At 38.5% G+C, this 23,700-nt stretch overlaps 1 protein-coding gene across 8 annotated transcripts in view; it reads left to right on the forward strand.

Annotated features, from left to right (window-relative positions):
- Window positions 1-23,700, forward strand: part of cobl (cordon-bleu WH2 repeat protein) — a 70,293-nt gene that overhangs the window by 16,519 nt on the left and 30,074 nt on the right. For 3 of the 8 annotated variants that reach the window (XM_078171912.1, XM_033639864.2, XM_033639867.2), the window contains exons 3-9: window positions 2,574-2,768; window positions 6,583-6,793; window positions 9,963-10,191; window positions 12,600-12,644; window positions 13,442-13,530; window positions 13,899-13,970; window positions 20,395-20,577. In XM_078171912.1, the coding sequence (XP_078028038.1) occupies window positions 2,574-2,768; window positions 6,583-6,793; window positions 9,963-10,191; window positions 12,600-12,644; window positions 13,442-13,530; window positions 13,899-13,970; window positions 20,395-20,577 (1,024 nt within the window). Of the gene's footprint in view, window positions 1-1,159; window positions 1,358-1,596; window positions 1,682-2,573; window positions 2,769-6,582; window positions 6,794-9,962; window positions 10,192-12,599; window positions 12,645-13,441; window positions 13,531-13,898; window positions 13,971-20,394; window positions 20,578-23,700 lie in introns of those variants that run through there. The other 5 variants (XM_033639865.2, XM_078171913.1, XM_033639866.2 and 2 more) reach the window with 5 other exon arrangements.

Raw genomic sequence — 23,700 nt, forward strand, 5'->3', positions numbered from 1 at the left:
TTTTATTAGGGCTGGGCAACATGGAGAAAATCAAATATCACAATATTTTTGACCAAGTACCTCGATATTGATATTGCTAGGGTTGACAAAATGTTTACACAGTGAGATTTTTGATAAATAATCATCAGTAAATGAGATATGATGACTAAGTTGGTAAAGGTAGACAATAGAACAGCTGCATCAGTTTACTGTGATGCAGCCTTTAAAGAAAACACAATATTACGATGTACAAAATAAAAATCAATATCTAGTCTCTCATATCGTGATATCTATTAAATATCAATATATTGAACTATTCCTTTTAATGCACATGTGGTGTGTGTTTGGAAACATACAAATGTGAATGTATAATTTTATGTAAATACTTGGTCTAATGTTACAATAATGGAGCATCATCAGGTAATCGGAGCAAAATTTAGCCCCAAACCGGCAGTTATTTACCAAATAAAATAATGAAAAAGTAATTATTGTATTACCAGGAGCTGTCTTGTGTGTCTGTGTCAACGTTTAAGTCTAGTCCTGTTATTTTGTTAAGTGTTATATGTGAGTTGGTTTTGTGCACAGTCACAAAGGTAAAGTTTTTGTGGACCTCAGGAAGAATAGCTGCTGCAATAGAGTAGCTAATGGGGATTCTAAAAAACTAAACTAAAGTTGTACTGCACAGATTGTCTAAGAGTTTGCAAATAGATGTCTTGATATAGTTTTGCTGTTTAACATGGACCCCTATGACTTCAATACATCAAGAATTTTCTTTATTTTTGACTTCTTCAATCACTGCAGGGATGCTAGAAAAAATTGTCTTGTGGATTTAAAAATAACATGGGGTGAGTAATTGATATATGTATTCTCTTGAGGGGTGAAGTTTTCCTTTAAGCTGCCCATGAAAATTATTTAAATGCCCTTTTAGACACAGCACCTTGTTGTTAGTGATTATAAATGATCTGCACTGTGATTAGACTCTTGACTAGATTATAATCAAGCTGTCAAACTCTAAAGTACGGTCTGTCAGTCCCATCATTTACATCATTTGAAAAACACTACATTGCATAATGAGTCAATGACACTATGGGTCTTGTGGGTGAGAGTTAGTTGATATCCGACTCAGCTGTTAATGGTTAACTCACACCAGGTTAGAGTCCGCTCACTGTGCTATGTTCACGTGCATTCTTCTTACGCCGTGCTCTCTTTGCTCTTTACACTGGGTAGGAGTACCTTGAAGGATACTGGATTATACACCACTGGATTTAACACACACATTCTCTCTGAGAGCGTGCCTAATCCTTGGAGCTGGATTTATAAACAGACTGATATATAACACTTTCGGAACACTTAATCAACACAAGGACTGTTTTTTGACGTGAGTGGGATGTTTTTCTTTTGTTATCCAGGGCTAATATTTGTGCAGTGAGGACAGAGAGGGAGTGCGTGCTGAAATGTGTGCTATAGAAAGGCTGTTTGTCATTTTCCGCAGAATGAAGTGTTTGATTTCTGTCTAATCAGCTGCCTCTGTCAGGCTAAGTACAGTTTATGTAGAGCCGAGGTCAAATGTGCAGATAGCTGCCTGCATGTCATTGACGTCTGTCACATCTCCACCCAGGAGCTGTGGTTTGAGGGAGCTGTGCTTTCTTATCTGTTTTTATAGTTTTCATAGAGCTATTGTCAACACAGTAAATTATGTATGGTATGTACCTGAGCCAAACCAAATACCATTTGATCCTAAATATTGCTGCTTTGAATAGCTTTTGGTGCTACAAAAATTATTAAATTCGGGTTTATCAGATGTTTCAGTCGTTTTCTAAAATCACTTGACTGTTGCAACTCAGCAAACCTAATGTTCAAATTTTAGTATTACTTATTGAGTGCATTATCTGATAGTCCAGGTATGGAATATGATTTGATGAGGCATGTTATTAAGTAAAGCTGTTGATCATATTCCTTTAGAAAACTCCTTGAAAGCAGGCATTAAATATGTGACAGTATTGCCTAAAAGTGTGAGTGCTTGGGAATGATATTACAGAGGTTGTTATTATGAATTATTAAATTATTATTCAGGGGAGTTTTAGGAGCAGATGGAATAAACAGCTGTTCAGGGTTGGATCATCTTGACAGCCAAAAGGATCAAATTGGCTTATCTGTAGACTGTTATGTAATCTAAGTGAAGAGAAAAGGAGGTGTCAAAAACAAAAACAGAAAAATAGAGCAAAGTCATTGATATTCAGGCTGCTCCTGAGGTGGTGGCAGTGGGTTGTGTTCATTAGGCTGTCATGCTGCGTAACTAAGATTTAACTCGAGACAAACAAAGATGGCATAAACGAACCAAAATGATCTACATAATTTAATTTGTTTTGATAAGATTTAATAAATGTGAGTATGAATGTGAAAACATTGCATCAGATAAGAAAAAGGTATTTACCGGAAGACGCGATTCACTGTTTACTTAATCAAACATCATAAAACCTTGATGGATCAGATAACAGATTGATTTGTGATTTGTACATTTGAGTCTTTCTTGGAAAACCCAGCACAATGTAGGAAATTACAACAAATGTGTCTTTGCCATTGTCATCTCACAGGAGGAGAATGAAGGCACGTGCGCCACCTCCGCCACAGGCCCCTCTACCCGCCCCACGCCACATCTTCAGAAACACTGTACCTGATGGGGGAGGGACATCAGGGATCGATGCTAAGGAGAACATGCTGCGGCCCACTGTGGATTTACAGCTAACCCTACCACAAGGATACCAGACTTGTGTAACTGAGGATGGCAGGTGAGAGGACAGAGGTTTTTGCATTTTTTCTGTAGAATGTGTCATAACCGTTTTTTTGCTCATGAATACCGTTGTGTCATGCAAAAATCCATCCATCCATGTCGTCATGAAATCATTATATCTGTAAGTATGAGGATCTTAGCTGTTGCTCAGCTGAACAATATGATCTTACTGTATGTTGTGACCTTCATCGGCCAGTCACCTGACAAACAGTGCGAGACCCATTTGTCACTTCTAGGTCTGTTGTGGTTGCTGCACCAGTGGGGCCTTGTCAAGGGGTCCAGTGCCCAGTCTCAGCATAAGCTTTGTCCCAGAGAGTTGCCAGATGAAGGCTGTCCTGCTGAAGCTCTCTGACCCTAATGAGGTTTTCTCCTTTGGGGCATAAAATCAGGAAAGCCTCCTTTGTACAGACCAACACGATGCTCTTTTAATAACCATAGAAAAACTTTAGACCAGTAGATGTCTCTTTGCTAATTCTTAGTAGTAGTAAAAGTAAGTTGCTATCTTGATTTATTTATTTAAGAGAGCTTTCTACATTTAAATGGCTAGTGTGTAAGAATTAAGGGAATTTAGTGACAGCTAGCACTTAGGATTGCAACTACCTCAAACTTCTCCTGGTTAGAATTCCTTCAGTATTGATTGTTCAGGAGGTTTTTACCAGGAGCTGAATTATGTGCAGAGGTCTCTTCCTCTCCAAAACAAATGAATCAAGTGATTAAACCAGTAAAAACATTGAATAAATCAGTTTCACGTTACAAATCAGTGTTCCTCCATTGCTGTTTGGCACATTGCAGACAGCCCACTTGCCCAGCACCTGAAAATGTGCTCATCTATTTTCTCTGATACCTTAATGTGTGATCACCTTATTTTTGATCCAAACATTGAGGAGGTTTTTACTGTGAGCTGAATTGTCTTTTCCTCTCTGAAACAAACAGACCAGGTGATTTCAACTGGTTAAAACACTGAATAAAAATTTTACTGTATGTATTGACACATACAGAAGTAACCCCTCTCACTTATCACTTATGACCCACTAGAAGTATGTAGTGGTGTATTTTCCTGCAGAGGCTCTGCCCTCTGCCTGTATTATCTTCTTTTTATTTTTTGTGTTCAGGATGTTCATGTGCATGTACTCTCATAGTGCTCAGGTGAGGCTAGGGCTCTTTAAAAAGGTAGCAACCAGGTGCCAGACCGTAAGCAGCAGACATTTAAGAGACATGGCACAGAAATAAAGCAAATATAGCAAGGCAAAACGCCAAACAAGAATGAATCTGGAGTTAGCTTTAATTGGCGAGCTGGTTTATAAACAGTAACCAACACTCCATGGTATACCTTTAAATGTGGAATGTTTTTATTTATTTATTTATTTAGTATATTTGCCTTCACTTGTGAGAGGACAGCATAGAAATCAGCTGTGTTTACAATTCATCTTCTGACACTGCTCAGTAAGAGTATTAGGGCCTGATACTGTGATAGTTAATGTGGTCATAGATAAGATAAGGCCAAGGTGTCATAAACACACATATGTGCCATTAGTAGCTGATAATAAGTTGTACAACCCCCAACCATGACTGTAATCTGGCTCTCACAATTGTGGCGCTGTTGTAGGATAATTGTAGTGTTTTAGGCTAATACTGTAATAGTAGAAATCTGATTAATATAGCATTACAATAATATTATATCTTTACAATATACAGTTTGCTTTTCCAGACTTTATTGTGCGATAACAACTTCAACACACAGAGAATACACATTCTAACAATGCATCTCAATCAAGGGTCAATGTATGTTCTTAACCTTTTAACCTTCAGCGTACTCTCACCCAACCTCAACTTCTTAAGTAGCTGTAAAGGTAGATAATGCATTACCTTCACTCTTCTGTGTATTCTTTATCTGGTTGTTCCATTAATTGTTTGTACTATTATCATTATTATACTTAGATTGATATTCAAACCCAAGATGACATTTGTATGACTGGACCAATCAGTTAAAATTAAAATTTATATGTATATGCCTTGTACATAAGCTCAAACAGATGTCCCTGTAAAGAAACATAACAAATCACATGATTACATGATTGGAAAATTCTATTATATGGACTACAGTTAAACTAAAGTTCAGTGGGAATGAGTGCTTGGCGACGTAGCATGCCTTTATAAAAATGACGCCATCTGAACCGGGGAGTTTAGAGGTTAAAATATATTTCATACTATCTTGAAAAAAAACAAAATCCAAGGCAACTCTTCTCTGGTGCAAAAGTTAAAAGGCCTTTATTAAATGGCTAGTTCATGATGAACATTAAAATCACCAACATGTTTCGGCCATGCTCACTGGCCTTCATCAGGGCTTCATATTTCATACTATATCAGATCATTCCATTTGTGGTGACTTGTTTGTGAAGAAAATACATGCAAAATCAGCTCGAGAAGGTCACAGTAACACAGGACACTGGCTCTGCTGATTGCAGATTGTCGTTAGTTGTAGACTGAGTCCATGTGTTAGTGATTGTCAATGGCGTCCTTTGTAGTGGTGTCTCTCTCAGTTCTGTCATCTGATCTGGCTGTTCCCAGAAAACATTGGAGACTGTCTCTTGGTTTCTTTATCTGAGGATTGACAGGTAGTACTGCAGGCCTCCGTCAGCTGCACCACACACACACACACACACACACAAAATGACGCAGCAGACTTCAGAGCTTCTCCTGTGGCTTAGTGGACATAAGTAGTTAGTCTTATCAACAAGTACTCTGCAATTTGCCTGTCATTATTTCTCTATGCTTTGTCACTGCCCTTTTATTGTGCAAGGCTCTTTAGAGTTCCTGTCTAAGTGGCTTAGGCCTTTGCAAAAGTTAGAATAAGACCAAAGAGAGTTTCAAAGAGCAGTTCTTCTAAATATGGTTGTATGCTCATGTTCTGTAATTTCTAATCAATATCAATATTGTAAAGAGTAAGGATAATATGTAACACAAACAGAACATAAAACAAGAAAATTAAAAGAAAATAAAAATTAGGAGTACATATATACTTAAATATAAACATAATCAGTCAAAGGTTTCAGGAAAAAACATCTTTTAAAAAAAAATAAATCCATTTTTGCTGTTTAATAAACTAAATCGTTATGGTAGAGAATTCAGTTCTTGGAGAAAACGTGAAGAAAATAAATAAATTATAAATATCATAACAATTTATAAACAAAAAAATCCATAAAGAATATTGAAATTAATTTAATATTCAAGAGTGTCGCCGCCTGGATTAACATAGTAATAAATAATATCTTTTAATGTTAAAAGAGTAGACAGAGTTACCAGTTTCAAAAAAGTGAGACTCCGTCTGTCCAGAAATCTTTTGGCTACTGTACTACCTGTTGTTGTGTAGTGTTCTGTAGTTGTGAACTCTTACTTTTGTTGTCATATGCACTGATGTTTGGTTAGTGATATTTTCAGATAGTAAAAACGAAGACAAAGACAGCCTTTTAATCTTTATGTCAAAATCATCAGTACTGTTGCCTGCTCTGTGAAAACAGCTCATTGTTTAAAATAATATCCCTTGTTTCAATCAATTACCCATCCTTTGTTAGAGCATCAGGTGTGAGTGTGTCTGTGTTTTGTTGTATGAAGTAATTACTATTCACTTTAGCAGAGCTGAAGCTAGTTAGGCTCTGTAACCTTATCTTCTCCTCTACCTCCCTCTCTTTCTCTTTCTCCCTCTCTTTCTTCCAAACCCCCTCCCTCTCCCTTCCACCCTCCTCCCACCCTCTTCCCCCTTCTCTTTCACTTTCTCTCTCTCCCCCCCTTGTCTCTCTTTCTCCCTCTCTCAGCAAGGCGCTGATGGACCTGCTGGTCGAGCTTTGTAGCCGCTACCACCTGAATCCAGCACTGCACACCCTGGAGCTGCAGTCGCCCGACGGCCACACTTTGGGGTTCAAGCCCAATGCTCTGTTGGGCTCCCTCAACGTGGCCTGTGTTCTCATCAAAGAGAAAGTCTGGGAGGAGAAAGCGGTGCGCAGACCGGCACCCAAAGTGCCAGAGGTGAGCTACAGTGGAGCCTGATACTGTCATGTGGGTCTTCTTTTAATCGTGTGCTTTGCATTTAGGATTTTATACATGTCACTACATATTTATAACCTGCTGAAATTAGGTTTGTTATGCTTGGCTTGGATTCTTGTGTGTTTTGAGACAGAAGCATCACTGTTTTAAGAAATGAATGAGTTGAATGATAAGTACATAACAAGAAATTGAAGAAAATTACCCAAAGCTACCCATGTGTTTTGAAATGTAGTCCAGAATGCCAGTGGAAAAAAGCCCTTAATATAATAACTGTGCAGTCTGCATGTACTGTATGCATAGCTCCTTACCCTGCAGCCCTATGTAATATCCGTCCCTCCCCTCTCTACCTCTTACATCTGACTGCTGGCAGAAAGCAAGGCCAGTGAAACCTGTAAGGGCCCATGCTAAGGTAGGAAGCCAAGGGTATTGACTGACCTGGCATGACATTGGAGTCAATTCTTTGATACAGTTTTTCAGTCTAAGTGTGCCTTTTTTGTCTTTATCACCTGTCCTGTTATTATCTATTTTTTCAACTCACCTGTCTACCTGAGCGTATTTTTACTGAGCATTACTCTTTGTCTCTTCCTTTTTCTCTGCCTCTCCTCTGCTCTCCTCCTACAGTTTGAATATTTGATGAGTGCCTTACCTTTAGTTACCATGCATTATTTCTCTGCTCTTCTCAGGGCTCACTGGCTGCTCTCTCTCCCTTTGACCCCGCCTGGCCTCAGGCCAGAGACTGACACTGTTTCAGACACTGCTGTCAGTTATTTCTCTTTCCTGTTTTATCTGTCTTTGTACCACCAGCTTCAGCTAAAAGATGAAATGATTTAAGTGTGATATGCAAAACACTCAGTTGTCAGTTTCTTAGATGCACCCAGGAAAAGTTAACACGGTCTAATATGACAGTCCTGCAATATATCCTCCCTTCATAAATGTTTTAAGACTTAGTTTTTGTTGGAAATGTTTGAGAAAGGTGTTGATTCAACCCGATGATCATATTGTAGACGTAAGTTTATGGTGCTGCTGAACTGCATTACATTTAAGATATTTCTAATGTTAGAGCTGCAATGATTGATTGTCAGCTATTAAATAAATCACCAACCAATCTGATATTTAACAGTTTGAGTAATTTCAAGTCAAAATTCTCCATTTCCAGTTTCTTAAATGTGAGTATTTTCTGGTCTAAACTGATTATCTGTGGGTTGTGGACAAAACAAGACATTTGAGGCTCTTAGGCTCTGGGAAACACTGATCAACATGTTTCACCATTTTCTGACATTTTATAAACCACAAACCTAATCCATTAATTGATGAAATAGTTGACAGAATAATTGACAATGAAAATAATCTTTGTAGCCCTAGTCAAAAATAACAAGACTGATTGAGCCAACAGTAATCAAACTTGTGTAAACCTTGCATTCATGCATCAACAGCTTGTCACCCTTCCACTGGTGCATGAGCCGAACAGAAATAAAAACAAAGGGGGACAGTAATCTGTATTAGGATTTACATGAAAATAAACACCTTAATGCGGTGGTTTTCAAACTCTTTGTGCCCAAGGCACATCAAAGGGCACGCCTGTATTTATATTTGTGCACAGTAGCTTCTGTGACATGTGTTAGCACTCTTATCAGGACATAAGACAATAAAACTAACAGAAAATAAGACAGGTAGCTTTCATGATACCATCTACTGACAGTTTTTTTACTGACAGTAGTAGGTCGTCTTCACTGGTGCTTTATTGTAATTTGCTCCGTACAATAAAGCAATCCGTTTTCCCACTCACAACTTTCTGCTTTTAATTGTTATTGTCCCTCACATTGGCTGCCAATAAGGACTTTTGATGTGTCACACACGTATAACTCCATCGTGCAAACTCTTTATGAGGAAATGGGTGCACACAGCATACTGATACAGTCAATTCAAAATAAATTCATAATTTTATGTATAGGCCCAGTTGAATATTGCAATAGTAATGTGTGGTTATCACAAAATCCCACAGTACACCTGGAATGGCATCAAGGCACACCATTTGAGAAACACTGCCTTATGTGTTATCACTGTAAAATTATATAAGTTTAAAATGTTTAAATTGATGCCATTTGCTTTACAACCTGAGTCTGATGCATTGCCAAGCACTAATGTGTTTTGGATCCCTAAAACACTTTTGGAGTAAACACCTGACCTGAGAAGCAGAGGAACATGCATTGTCTGTATCTGTCAGTCCATAGTTTATCTGTCTGATTATGTGTATGTGATCAAGGCCTGGAAAACTACTGGTGAGATAAGCAGAAGATTTTGGCACACATGCACACACTCCCAGAGTAACAAAGCACTGATTTTGGAAAACCCATGACTTCGTGTAACAACTTCAACCACCTCAACCAACTTTTAAATACACAAAGGACTCCTTATGTTCTAGACTTGTGTATAACTATTCTATCATTGGTCAACAAGTTTTGACTGTGAAACAAATGGCTTGCTGGAGAAGTTCTTAGACCGGCTTGTCAAAAATCTGTGCTCTGAGTACTTCTGAAGCACCTTTCCCTGTGGTGATAAATAACATTGAATGCCTCTTACTCGAAATACAAAAGCCACTGATGAGCCACCAGCTGAAGAGGCATTTCATAAATTCTTTAGCCTCTTGACTGCGGTGTGGTTTTTATAGAGGCTGATGTGAACCACTTGGTGATAACGTCTGCTGCAGAGTGGCTTACTGTTCTTCATAATAGAACACTATGTAATGTTGGCTTACTACCTTGGCTTACTACCTTAACACACACACACACACACAACCAGGATCACATGCATGTATGCGCATATACACAGACATCATCATCTTTAGTCTATTAAATGTTTCTTTTTTTCTGTCAGCAACCAAAGTCTAACCTTAAGTTACTCATTATTGAAGTGTCTTGCATGTCGGATATCTTCCTCTGCCTTTCTTCTTTCCGCATGTTTTACATTTCACACTTTTTGTTCTTGCTCTCTTTTGTTATCCTGCTAGATCACTACAAGCTCTGTGACCTCAGAATGGGAACATTTCTCCAATGGCCACAACAGTGTGCTCTAATCAGGCCTTCATCTCATCTAGTTGTTTGACATTAATGTCTTGTTTTTCTCCCCCACCATTCTTTCGTCTCTGTCTCAGAAAACAGTGCGTTTGATGGTGAACTACCACAGCAGCCAGAAGGCAGTGGTGCGGGTCAACCCGTTGGTACCTCTCCAGGCTCTGATACCGGTCATCTGTGACAAGTGTGAGTTTGACCCAGCACATGTCCTGCTCCTAAAGGACAGCATCAGTCGCCACGAGTTGCCGCTGAACAAATCTCTGACAGATCTGGGGATCAAAGAGCTCTACGTACACGATCAGAGTCTAGGTAAATCATAACCACTTGATTCTGTCTGTTATTTTCTGTTTGAGGTTCAATCGCTGTCAGGTTACTCAGTGTCTGATGTGTATTGAAACTGAAGTTCCCATAACAGAGCCAAACATTTTAAAAATAAGATAATTTCAGAATTTGTAGAATATGCTTTAATTTGAAATAGCTATAGTATAGTATGATTATTTTAATAGCTATTTTAATGAAGTCTGTTTTGATTGAGTCAAGGAATTAAAATTGAATAGAGCCCAGGCTTGGGTTATGCTAATGCTTGTAAGCCGATTAAAGCAGATAAAGATGCATCATGGATACTGATAGGTGTCTTGGCTCGCCAAGCTGTTGTGTCATATTATCTGATGTTTGCCTGCGAATGAATATCATCCCCAAAGCAGTTACTGTTGCATATACTGTTAGTGAATCACAATGCCTTTGTAATGTATGAATGCATATACAAACAAATTACGGAAAAGAATATTCTCATTAGTTTTGAACTGTGCTACAAATCTGACAGCTTTATCTTTAGGCAGCATAAAGAGGCAGCGTTAGGAAACTGAAGTGAAGGCTTATTCACATGCATGATCTGAATAAGAAAGTTGCACAACAGAACTTACAGTCAGGTCCAAGAGCAGCAGGATGAAAGCTGAAGTGTTTGGGGCACCATTATCTGCTCAGATTCAACCAAATGCTTCAAAACTCATTGGACGATGCTTCACAGTGCAGATGGACATTCACCTGAAGCATACTGCAAAAGCAACCAAAGACATTTTTAAGGCAAAGAAGTGGAATGTTCTGCAATGGCCAAGTCATATCATCTGACCTGAATCCAACTGAGCATGCGTTTCTCTTGCTGAAGCCAAAACTGAGGGCAAAACACCCAAAACACAAGCAGGAAGTGCAGACGGCTGCAGTAAAGGGCTGGCAGAGCATCACCAGGGAAGAAACCCAGCATCTGATGATGCCTATGTGTCCAACACTTCAGGCAGTCATTGACTGTAAAGGATTTGCAACCAAGTATTAAAACTGACTGTTTAATTGATGATTATGTTAGTTTGTCCAAATACTTATGAGCCCTTAAAGTCAGGGGACTGTGTGAAGAAATGGTTGTCATTCCTACACGGTTCATACTACATTTTTGAAAAAAGCCTTGAATGAAAGCTGAGAGTCTGCACTTTAAGCACGTATTCATTGTTTCATTTAAAACCCATTGTGGTGGTGTACAGAGCCAAAATGATGACAACTGTATCATCCTTCTCTGTCATGTGAGCTTCTGTTTAGGGACAGCAAATGAGCACAAATGCTGGTTTTCATATTACTTTCACTCCCTAACATCTGATATAGGGCAGCCCTTCATATGGCAAAGCCTCCACACAGATTTACAAACTGCAGTGGGCTGTATAGAAAAAGGGTGTGGTGGCTGCACTGAGACTAAGCTTGAATCCCTCCCATGTACAAAGCATGCTGACATGTGGCTGCCCTGTGACCTTTAAATGGATAATTACAGGAGGAAGGAATTTTCTCATGAAGGAACACAAAGTTTAACATTGATATTGTTTGCTTACCTTCACCACTGTAGAACAGATTGCATGTCGTAAAATCTGTAAAGTGAATAAGATATAAATAAAAGACATATTTTGCATCAACAGGAAACTGAGCAAAGTATGGATCTCATACAAACTCAGTCAGTAGCATGTATTTTAAATTCCAGTGCAGTGAGCCACAAAACCAGGATTACTTTGCATTCTGCTGTAGAGCATGACCGGCATGTAAATATTTATTGACATAGTTCTGTGCAGTCAGAGTTAATGTTTTCTTTATCAGCAGCAGGTATGACAGAGCATGAACAAAAATATAAGCTTGGGTTATATTTCATGTTATATGTCCATCTAAGTGAACCTTGGCAAATACAATTTGTCCCTGGGTATACAATCATTGTAATACATCATCCTTTATCTAGTAGGAAGTTGAATTATGGTCTAAGATCTGATATTATGGCTCATTACCATGGTAACAGTCCACACCCACTGATATTTATAGATACTGTCCTTGTCACTGAGGGTGATCTTAGAGGAGAAGTTTGTAGTTTATGGTCATGAAGGATTAAGGCAAGAACATTTAGAACATTATGCAATTTATATGGTCGGATACTATACTATATTATATAATGGTTATATTTTGGTATTCAGCCTTGAACTGTTATATTGAAGGGCATGTAAGCTGGTTTATCAGGCCAAATCCACAGTTTATTTAGTTTGTGTCATGATTGGTTAAAAGGCATTCAGTGTTTCTTCCTCTAACTGTGTTGTGATGCTACGTAAGTGCAAGTACAAAAGATTGATTAATTCTTTGTGATGCAGGTCACTTATCCATAAATGACATCATGTGTTTTTAAACCTTATTTTTTTCAGTTCTCCAGCCTAAAATGGCTTCTGCCCCTGCTCTTAACTACTCAGGTATTAGTCGTGACAAGTCTTGTCTGTCTTAGTGTCGCTGGTTCCAACCACATGTAGCTGTTTAACCAAGCGTCCTGCTGCTTGCTTATTAACCTGCTTTTTTACTCGGTTAGACATGCATGTTTGCTTATCAGCCACCCAGCTTCAACGAAATTATTTGTTGGTTTAATGTCACTGTAATTTTGATACTTGTGTCAAAATAATCAGTACTGGCCATGTTTGAAATTATTTCATGTTAACTTAGTGTACGTCTGTTTATTTTTCTGAATCCAAATAACCAAATAGTTTAGCTGTGTGATTTTCTTAATGGTTAGTTTACCTTCCCTCCCTGCCCCAAAGCCAACAGTGTTATCATTACACATCTTACTTACTGCTTTGTAGACTGTGAAGGTTAGATGGAGGAGTTCTTTGAGAAAAAAATGAAGCTATAGCGCCCTCTGCTGAGGAAACCCAGTAGATCATTCTGTTCATGTGGAGCATTTAGTCCAAAATGTATTAAAATGACCAATAAATGTGCACACAAATAAAGTAAAGCAAATATGTTGGACATCATAGGAGTCAAACCAAGTTGGCTTACATGTGAGATTGCACTGTAAATTCACTGTGTTCTGCTGTCACAGCAATCCCACCCTGAATTTTGTTTTTAACTTAATTGACGTGTGCATGCCGAGATGATTTGTCACTCACTTCTGATGAATTCCTCGTGAAATTTTTTCAAGAATGATCCTGACTTCATTGCTGTGCTTTAATGAGTCACTGACACCATCATGTCCAACTCTTCATCCTTCTTCATATAGACTCCATCCGCTCCAGTACTAATAGTTTGGGCAGACCGGAGAAGAAAGGCTTCCTTGGTATCTTCCAGTTCAGCAGGAGGAAAACCAAAGTAAGACTACTGATCTCTGTTGCTGTTTTTTGGCAATATGTGTATGTTTTTTTATTCATCTCACTCTTTAATAATTTCACTTTTAGCATTGTAGTTGTGTTTTATTATTAAAGTTAAAACTGGTCATACATACACAATATTGCACTGGAATTAAAAATGAAGCTTTAAATTCACTGTAACTGTTCACAGATGTTTAGCAGTGACTTACTTGCACAAGTGCAATTAGCAATATAAGACTGTGTAATACTGTACAAACTAACACTGAGTGGTGCATGCCAGTCATGCTTATTCAGACTGATAGCAAAGAGAGGCTAAATGCATGGCTGAACAGTTGAATGCTGCATGTTAGCTGTGCCTTCCGTTTGCAGACAGAAACATCATCTATGGACATGGATGACTGTGATGATAAAGTAATCCAAAATACAGACACACAATCCGATGTAAGTATAACTAACACATCTGACAGTGTCCAGATGTGATAAATGAAATCAAATTGGGATTTGATTTTATTGTGATTTCACCTTAACACATCTCTAAATCATTCCAATCATATCTATGGGTGGACGGAATAACAGGAATGTGTGTACAAGATAATAAAAACCAGTATCAGCATAAACAACAGACAAACCTTTATCATTACCACAGGGTCAAATCAACACTTCTTTGACACTTTCATTGCACTCGCAACAGGAATTTGACTTGTTAAACAAAGGTTGTACTTGTCAGTAGTATTGGGTTGTTTGGGTTCTTGTGGTCATGTCCATTTCTTGTATGGCTGCTGATACTTTCATACGACATTAATATAAAAGCCTTCACTGTGTCAGCCTGGTACAAAATGTTTTTTAATTAATGTATGTATCCCTATATATTCATCCTCATGGTGGAATAAAAGGGTGTAATGGTACAGAAAAGTCACGGTTTAGGATTCATGGTTTATTGCAAGTTTGTTACAGTGAGAAAATGCCAAGTAAGCGTTTAGTTAGTTATGAAGTGTAAGCTTAAAAGAGAGGCAGTTAAGGGTAGGGTTAGGGTAAGTGTTACATCTTATAAGGTGAATCATGTCTTGTATTCACTACAGTGTTGCGTCATTGCAGGGTTCAAATACCTTTGCGTTGATGGGTTTGTCTTGTACTGGTGGTGGGTGCAGCTTGTAGGGGTGTGTCATGTTGCTGCAGCTATACATGTCTCCACCAATGTGCTTGTTGCGCTAACCTCATCATATGTTGCTAACAGCGCATAGTTAAAAGTCTCTGGGTTGAACTCATATTTGTGAACTTGTGGTTCCACATTACATGCATCTATCAACATCCCGTGTGCTCTGCATGCAGCGGACGTTGATGGTTTGGTACAAATACGCAAATTGTTACAGCCCTAGCAGATTGTGATGAAACACTAAAAATGACACACTAGATATGATCTGTATTGAGAAATGTTGATTGGGTGTGTCACATTGCACCAGTGCTGGTTCACCATGTCAGTGTCATCAAACCTATCACTTTTGTCAAAAATATATTCAAATTTAAGTTTCAAGGCTGGTCTGTCAATTTTCACAACATACCAACAGCAAAAAAGTGAAACAGCTTCACAAGCATTACCCTAGAGTAGGGACACTCAACTTGCATTGTTTAGGGGCCACTTTTGGAAAATGGCAGCAGACCAGGGGTCAGTTAATGAACAAACAGTCATAATGTTTCTAAGTATATGTAATAGATAAATTGCCTATTTTCAACCAATTGATGTTGCTGTCCTCACTCATCTTTGCCAATAGGCAAATCCATTCGCAGCAGCCCCAGGTATACACAGGGGTGTTTCTAGGATTTGAGGACATTCAGGGCTCAGTCCAGACCCTTTTTTTCCTTTTATTAACAAGTTCTATTTTTATTTTTTTTTAATTTTTATTTATTTATTTTTTTATGTACCTTATTTACATTAAAAGTAGGCCACCCGACGCCCTGTTATCACTGTATCACTGCTCTAGAGGCTCTGATATCTTTGCTGCAGATTAAATTTGTTTTTTTCATTATGTAACTTTAACACATCATCTTGTTATTATTTTTGGACATTTAATAGAATAAATAATGAATGAATTAACTGTTCAAATAATTACTACATATGTTGCAAAAGCAACAACAGTGGAGGTGGCAACTGCAGAGTTAGCATGAGCCATTGAGTCACAACAGCCACATTAATGTTGAAAATGCCAAGGTGAAATATTTCTTCGGAAGTTCGGGGCATCCTTTAAAGAATATGGCCCACAGAATTGTTGCTCCTGTGCAGCTGGTTGTTTAGTTGTGGTCATGTGCACTGATGTCCTCCAGAGGGCAGCAGGTGTCTCTAGAAGGTTAGTCAGCAGTCTGTTAGCACTCTCAGGTCCAAAGAAGAGTATTAACAGCTCCCCTTGCTCCTTTATTTTCTTTACTACTATTAAAATGGCTGTAGGAATAGTGTTATATAGTGATATGTATAGCATTAGTCCTACAGTCACCATGAATGAGGGAGTGTACAGTCTGTGCTCACAGGCAAACAAGGACCCAGAAGGATCCAGACACACAGCAATGGCAATGACCAGCTCTGAGAAGATTCACAACAAACTGGAGGCACAATATTATCTCCCTACAAACCTGTCCATTGTATGTGTCTAGAGCGTACATCCATGTTAAACCAGACGTACATTTAGATGCTCCATCAAGCAGCTCTCAACCTGTTATGTCCATAACTCAATCACGTTAATTTGATTTTGAAGACATGAACTTCAGTTCAGCAGCAGCCATCTGTGGCTCACCTCAGATCAATATGGCGTTTGATTGTATTAGCTGGAAAAACACTGCCTGGCTCACTCTGGTTCACTTCACTGTCCTGCAGAGCACAAAGCTTCTGGACGGACTACTCCACCCTTTACCTCTTTGTTCTTAGTGTTTTCTTTGACATCAAGCATCAGGCTCGTCAACGTTGAATTATTTTCATCATTGCCATTATCACGCTCTACTTCAAGGACAAAGCATTCTTTTTGGTCTTCCTCGTCCTCTTTTTATGTCTGCATCAGATACTTCTGACTATAAATCTTCCTTTTGAAATAAATAACAACAGTGAAGGATGACAGGGAAATGAAAAGTAAACCAAAATATGGCAGCAGAGCATGAATTAAACATCCAAACTAACAGACAGAGTATGTGGCTTTTGCTTTGATGTGAAACAGATTTTAAACACCAAAGTGTATCAAAGAGTTAATTTATATTTATCCATATTGCTGTTTTTCAGCCGCATCGTCCTTTCCAGTGGCCTTTAATGCAGCTGGGCTCTTTCTCTCTGATATGATTGTTTCTCAGCCAGGGACTGTTATCGGACCACACACATGCATCTGTGCACACAAGCAAACACTCACACACACACATATAGACACACAGTGTTATCAGCTCAAAGGCATCAGATTACCCTACCTTGGCTACATTAGCACTAAAAGCCCAGCCTCTTATCTCTAATTGTTCATTAGCACTGTGTGTGTGTGTGTGTGTGTGTGTGTGTCGGTGTGTGTGGTCTTAAAACACTTACATGGTCAGAGAGCATGATGTTATAAGGCAGTGCTGATTCTGGGGCAAACTGACTTGAAAAAGGGAAAATGTTTTTTTTGTTTGTTTGTTTTTTTTTTTGTGTTTTTTTTTTTGGATTGATTATGTAAGATTTTCTTTGATATACTTAAATATATCTATCTGTCCCAACCTCCTCATCACAGCAATGACATGCAGAAGCAGCAGTTTCCAGTACCACTCATGTTCAGTTATTTGCACACCATAAACATGATTGTATGTTAAAGGATCTTACACAAATTGGTGTTTTTGTAGGATTTCTCTGCAGCAAAAATAGTTTTGATATAATCATTTACTCTTCCCACAGATTAAGATGCATTTAAAGTAAATACATATTGAAATATGACAAAAAGATGCACTCAACTCATGAACCAAAAGCTCTCTCTAGTATTGTGACCAACACACGTTCATATTTAGTATGTTTTGTAGAAAATATAAATCATTCTCAACTGCACGTAAACTCTCATCTGTGTATGTGTCATTGTTGTACTCCTATAAGCTTTCATGACAATAAATATTTTCATGTGCTTGTGTTTAAAGAGTAACTCAAAACTCCCTGAAAATCTTGTTTCTAGCGATCTCCAATGGTACTTTTGACCTTTGCTGCAGTAATTTAGAGTTGTGCTCAAGGCTGTATCAGTCCACTATGACATCACTGTTGGGTGTGGTTACAGGTACAAGTGCACACTTCTGACTACTTTTAACCATAGAGGGCAGTGAAACATTGCTTTAAGTAATTCTTGAAGCAGCTTGATCCTTCCTGTATTTTATCTTGTCTTCCTTGATCATTTTTTTTAGCTAAGCCTTTAGCTAAATGTACATTACATGCAAGTAATGCAAATAAGTTGTCATTAGTTTCAAATATTCAAACAGTGATGTGTGTTTTATATTATAAAATGATAAGTTCTTGTTCAAAGTCAGTGTCGGAGGAGTTTCCTCTTTGATGAAGTAAGACTAACTTTCAGTGTGATTAGTAGAGAGTGATTCTGACACTTTGATAGGCCTCTAGAGTTTCGCATATGTGGTTTGTAGTAGGATCAGTCCTTTAAGCACTAAAAGGCATTCCCCAGAGATACAGTATGTAAGTCATGTTCTTTATGATGAAGTTCAGCAGAAGTTCAATAGGTTCATTTTAAGTTGCACTCTTTGTAATTATGAGGACACACTGAGTTTGGGTCCCACCCCCCCCCACCCCCCCGAATGCTGCAGTACGTTTGTTACAGCTACTTTTCTCTCCTCTCTCACTGTTTTGATAGATTTCAGATTGTTTACCAGAGGGAAGGAGTAGAAGAGAGCAGGTGAAGAAGTCAAACAGAGTTCATGTGAAATGTCTGCTTTGAACATTATATTTTGGTGAAGTGAAAGCGAGCTCCTTTTTTTAAGGATCCCAAATAGAAATCACATCAATCTCTCACTTCTAACATTTCTTTTTTGTTCTGTCGCCCCCCATCTGCCATCTACCCCACCTCCCCCTTGCCCTGCTCTTACCCCCATCAGTCACACGGCTGAGGGAAAAACTGACAGCACATATTTTTATTTCATATTTTGAGCGTCATTTTTTTCTGACACAGGCTTAGGTTGTACTTTGTTAATGTGCGTCTTTCATGTTCGTACTGAATGTGTTTTTCACCCATTTGTTTTTGTAATGTTTATGTTTGCACATATCACAGATAGTAGGGAGGTGGTGTTTAAATATTTTGTTATTTTGCACTTTCACTCATGCTTAGAGGTGAGATGTATAATAATCCTGCTGAATGATTTCTTCTCCCTCAATAGTAAATTGTATGTAAATGTATTTTCCTTTACTGTCTCTGTAAGGGCAACTGGTTCTTCAATAAAACATTGTTTTGCATGCTATAACAATCAAAATATCATCATCAATCAAAATCTAATTTCCCATATGTAAAATGTCCCCAGTGTAACAAAAAAGCGGCAGACATGCTCACTGGACTGCTTCCCCAAAGGCTTTTTCTTTCAGAGCATGTTCTTTTCCCATCCCTCCCCACTGTGAGATGTTCTAACCTTGGGTCCAATTAATTCTAATGACCTGAACTTTATGTTCCGTTTTGCTCTGCTTTTATGCTGTATCCAGACATTGTCTGAACGCATCAATTAATCTGCTTTTAAACACAGTTCTTTTTCTCTTAGATCATGGGGGCGTGAGTTGTGGTTTGGTTACCCCTGTTGCGCTAAGGCTCTGTACCAAGCTGAGCCACGGGGAGATTCAGATTTTCAGGAACACTTTGCCCTCTCTTTGATCAGTTATTGAAAACCAGTTTTGTCCCAATGCTTCAGTCAGGAGCAGCCACCCTTTGAAAATAGGGTTGCACTTTTAACTTGGTCGCATAAATGTTGCAATAATTGTTGTGACTGAAGATGTGAAGTATGTATGTGAATGTGTACATGCTTTTAACTTGAATACACTGTAAATGAGGTGAGTAGGGATCTCCCTCTGAGATCTGTTAAAAATCCATCCAGATATGGAATAAATGCTTATAATACAGTTTAACCACTAAAATCAACCCTTAAAAACAACACTGTCACTCCTGGCATTGTTTGTGTTAGTTAGCAGGATATTTTTGGATACTTATAACTTACAAGACACAGTAATAGACATTGACATCATAATATAACCTATAAGGATGATGGCATTGTTATAATTAAGCTAAATGCTTCTAATACTCTTTGGAAAGGCCGAGATAACGAAGGGCGAGCCTTCAAAATTTAAAGCCATTTCAGTTACTGGTGGTGCAACAGCACCGTGATCAATTTATACGCCTATAACTTAGTGGTAGATCTACCAAGATTATTCTTTATTCCATAGGTTGTCAACTATTACATTAGATTAAGCCAATTAGATTATCCATTAATCAGTTCGACTAATTTTTAAACAAAAAAAGTCATAATTCTTTGATTCCAGCTTCTTAATTGTGAATATTTTCTGGTTTCTTTGCTCCTTTGTGACAGTAAACTGAATTTATTTGGGTTGTGGACAAAACAATAGATTTGAGGACATCAGCTTGGGCTTTGTGAAACACTTTCAAGCAATTTTCACTATTTCCTGACATTTTATAGACCGATAACTAATTGATCAATCAATGAAATAACTGACACATTAATCAACAATAAAAGTAATCATTAGTTGCAGCCCTACTTTGTGGTCATGCATCTGACTCACTTGAAATTGACAGTAAAATGTCCCCCTGCTTATGTGAATACTATACATCTGTCACATTTGTCAGTCTTAACTCACCCTTTTTATTTTTGACATCTCCAACAGGGTCTGTCCACTGCGTCAGGAGTCCCCAGGGTAGAGGATCGGCCCAGCACCTTGGGCCAGTCTCACTCGGCCATGAACATAACCAGGATGTCACCCAAGGCTGAACACAAGAAGAGAAGGGCCCCAGCACTACCCGGGGCCCCAACACCCACCATTGGACACACTAGCTTTGAGGGCTATCAGGTAAGGCAATAAAAGAGCTGTGCTGAATTTGGGGATGTTAGTGTCACTGATGAAATGATGCGTACTACATAACTGGCAAACATATGGATAATTTCAGTTTTTAATAACATAAAAATGTGTTCTAAATTGTGACTTTTGCATTACTATAAAACATCAGACACATCCAGTGAGGTCACCAGTGACAAAACCAAAAATCTCACCATCTCACACACATGGAAATGCATACAGAAATGAATTTATTAATAATACTGAGTACAAACATAAATTCCAAAAATCAATGTTTAATGGGGATTGTAATGATGACACCTAAAGGTAAAATATCCAAATCATCTGTTGATGCAGCCTCTCCTTCAGAAAGTGTTTTGGCCTAAGATTCAGCGCCTCAAGGTCACAGTGACCTGTATCGTCTGCATTAGAGCAACAGCTCCCTGCAGTCTCATTATGGTGTTATGACGGCATGCTGGGAAATGTTGTTTAGCAACCAACATCCTTCCTCCCTCCCTCTGATAATACGTTTTGTTTTTATGAAGGAGCTAGTGCTCTTGCAGGATGTTATTGAGAGGAAATTTTGTTCTCAGGATGGCATGGAGAGTAGTGTTACCCTCTTTACCTTAATTAATGAAACTGAACAGGGAGTGGAGGAGCAGACAACATTTCTGAGAAATGTATGATGAGAATAGTGAGTCAATGAATGCACAAACACAAGCCTGGATGATCTGATTCACAACGTCTCTTGTTAGCAATAAGTTAAGCATTGAAGGCAACAAAGATGAACTGTAATTAAATGATGAAAAAAAGCACAAGGATCATATTTTACTTCAGTGCAAGTGTATCCCTAAAGAGGCTATCTTTAAACAAACTTGGGTAAACCTAATTAGCTTTCAGCTAAACCAAAATATTCTATTATCTTTCTGAATGTGCCCCTCCTTTATGGTATTCATTTCAACTTAATTCTAGATGTTTGATGTTCTTTTTGCACTGCATTGTGACTCTGTTAAGAAGCTCCTTGGAGCTGCTGGGATTGTTTAAGCAGTGCAAATTGTTGTTGTGCAGAGGGACACGTACATTTATCTGTCCACCAGTCAGACTGAGAGTTATGGCAGACACCAGGGCTGAAGTACTGAGACACCAATGGGAGTCACAAGGGCAGCTTCACAGAACAGGAGTTGGGAAGGTCATCTGAGGACTTGATGACTGGTCTAATAATAGATTTCTCCATCTCGCTCGTATGCCTTCTCTGAACTGTTACCCTGTCTGAACACAGAGTCTCATGTATATTCATGCACGTCGTCCCCACATTGCAAGGTCATACTGCGGTGCAGGACACCTCTCATGTTTCACCACTCTGTTTTCTAGGGTTGCTTTTTGAGCAGAGAGATTGGGGCTGTCGGAGTGTTCTGCCGGTCTTATCAACAGTTCAGCATTAGGTCAACAAGTGAAAGAGTTTTCAGGACATGTGTGTATCTTATATGGGAATAACATGATAGTAACAATTCTGTAAAAAAGTGCAACATGATTTCATGTGCATTTCTATGGCCCTGTTGATTAACAGATGAATGAAAGGATGTTAAGTTTAAATGTTCGATTGTTTTATGTTGTTTTTTAAGGAGAGTCTATGTGATTGTAGCCAGTGTTATCTGAGGACACCACAGAGGTGTGAGGTGTTCAAAGATTAGCAGCATGCCTGGCCTGTGTTTGTTGTCTGAATGTGATTAATAAGGATTTAGTTTCATGACAGTGAAGGGAGTCATCACAGCCAGGTCTTGTCAGGACAATTTCTCAGGGGCATTGGCATTAAAGAGATCTGCATGACTTGGATCTGCGGAACAATTGTACATGTCAAATCAAATCAAATCAAATCACAATCAGAACCCGAAGTTGTACTTTTGCATTTACATGAAATTTGGCATTGTAGCTGCTGGAGGCAATGTTAAGCTACACTCGGAAACAATTTGCTCGTAAGTAGAGGGAAGTATCATCTTCAAAAAGTTCAAGCTCCAACAAGAACAGATGTCACGCTATAAGTTTAAAACAATAGTTGAGATACAGGTTTGTCCGCAAGACATGAGCTGGGAGTACAACTCGCCTGGCAGAACTAACTAATTTATGACCGAAGGTGCAGTGTGTTTTTGTGGTATTTTTTTTAATGTGTTGAATTTTGCTGACTCAGATTTGTCATGCAATAAAAAAACACTCTCAATTCTGCTGTGCATGCAGGTTTGTGTTACACTCCCCACCTTATGGAGATACTGTCTGTACAGTACACAGTATGAGAATGTGTGTGTGCGTGTTTCAGATAGAGGAGGATTATTAAGCACATGATAGCCGGTCATTTGAGGACAGCTCTCTAAGATTGCTGTCCTCATTATAGACCTCCCTCTGAGCAGAACAAGCTTAGGTGGTCAACTAATTGTGACTTACAAGACACAGTAATAGACGTTGACATCATAATATAAGATATAAGGATGATGACATTGTTATAACGAAGCTAAATGCTTCTAATGGACTTTGGAGAGGCGGAGATCACTAAGAGAGGTCATTTAAATCATTGTAGGAACATAGTTAGATTAACATCATTGACAAAATTAAGTGGGCCTGGATCTCTTTATAGTCAACGGTGGAAACATTGGTCATGTTCAGGGCCATGTTTTGGGGCAACATTTCGACCTTTTGTTTACCTCAAATGATCAATTTAGATAAGTGGATTTTTTGCTACATATAACACGTCACTGTAGTTTTATCCCTTGCACTCTGCTTTTTATTGTTCTATGTTGGTGGGCTAGCAAAGTCATTTTGGATCAGCTAAATGCCTGAAACATAACTTAAATTGAAGCTTGTGTAAACACTTGCAGTGTAATTGCTGATGTTCTTGTTTGAATTTTAGCGCTTTTTATGTTAGCATCCAAAAAAGGAGGCCCACCAGGTGTCAAAACATTTGTTATATTGTCTGAACACAGTGTTGAAACAGAGTATAGAAAATACATTCATGTGATCCAGCTGTGCAAAAGTGCTACTTTTTCACCATTTTCTTAGTCAGAAAAAATCTGCTAATCCTGCCTGCATGGCGCTAACGCTACTACAATATCAGATATTTACCCTCGGTAATGGTTTAGGTGCTCAGTT

Source organism: Epinephelus lanceolatus, chromosome 10 (assembly GCF_041903045.1).
Source record: "Epinephelus lanceolatus isolate andai-2023 chromosome 10, ASM4190304v1, whole genome shotgun sequence".
Taxonomy (NCBI): Eukaryota; Metazoa; Chordata; class Actinopteri; order Perciformes; family Serranidae; genus Epinephelus; species Epinephelus lanceolatus.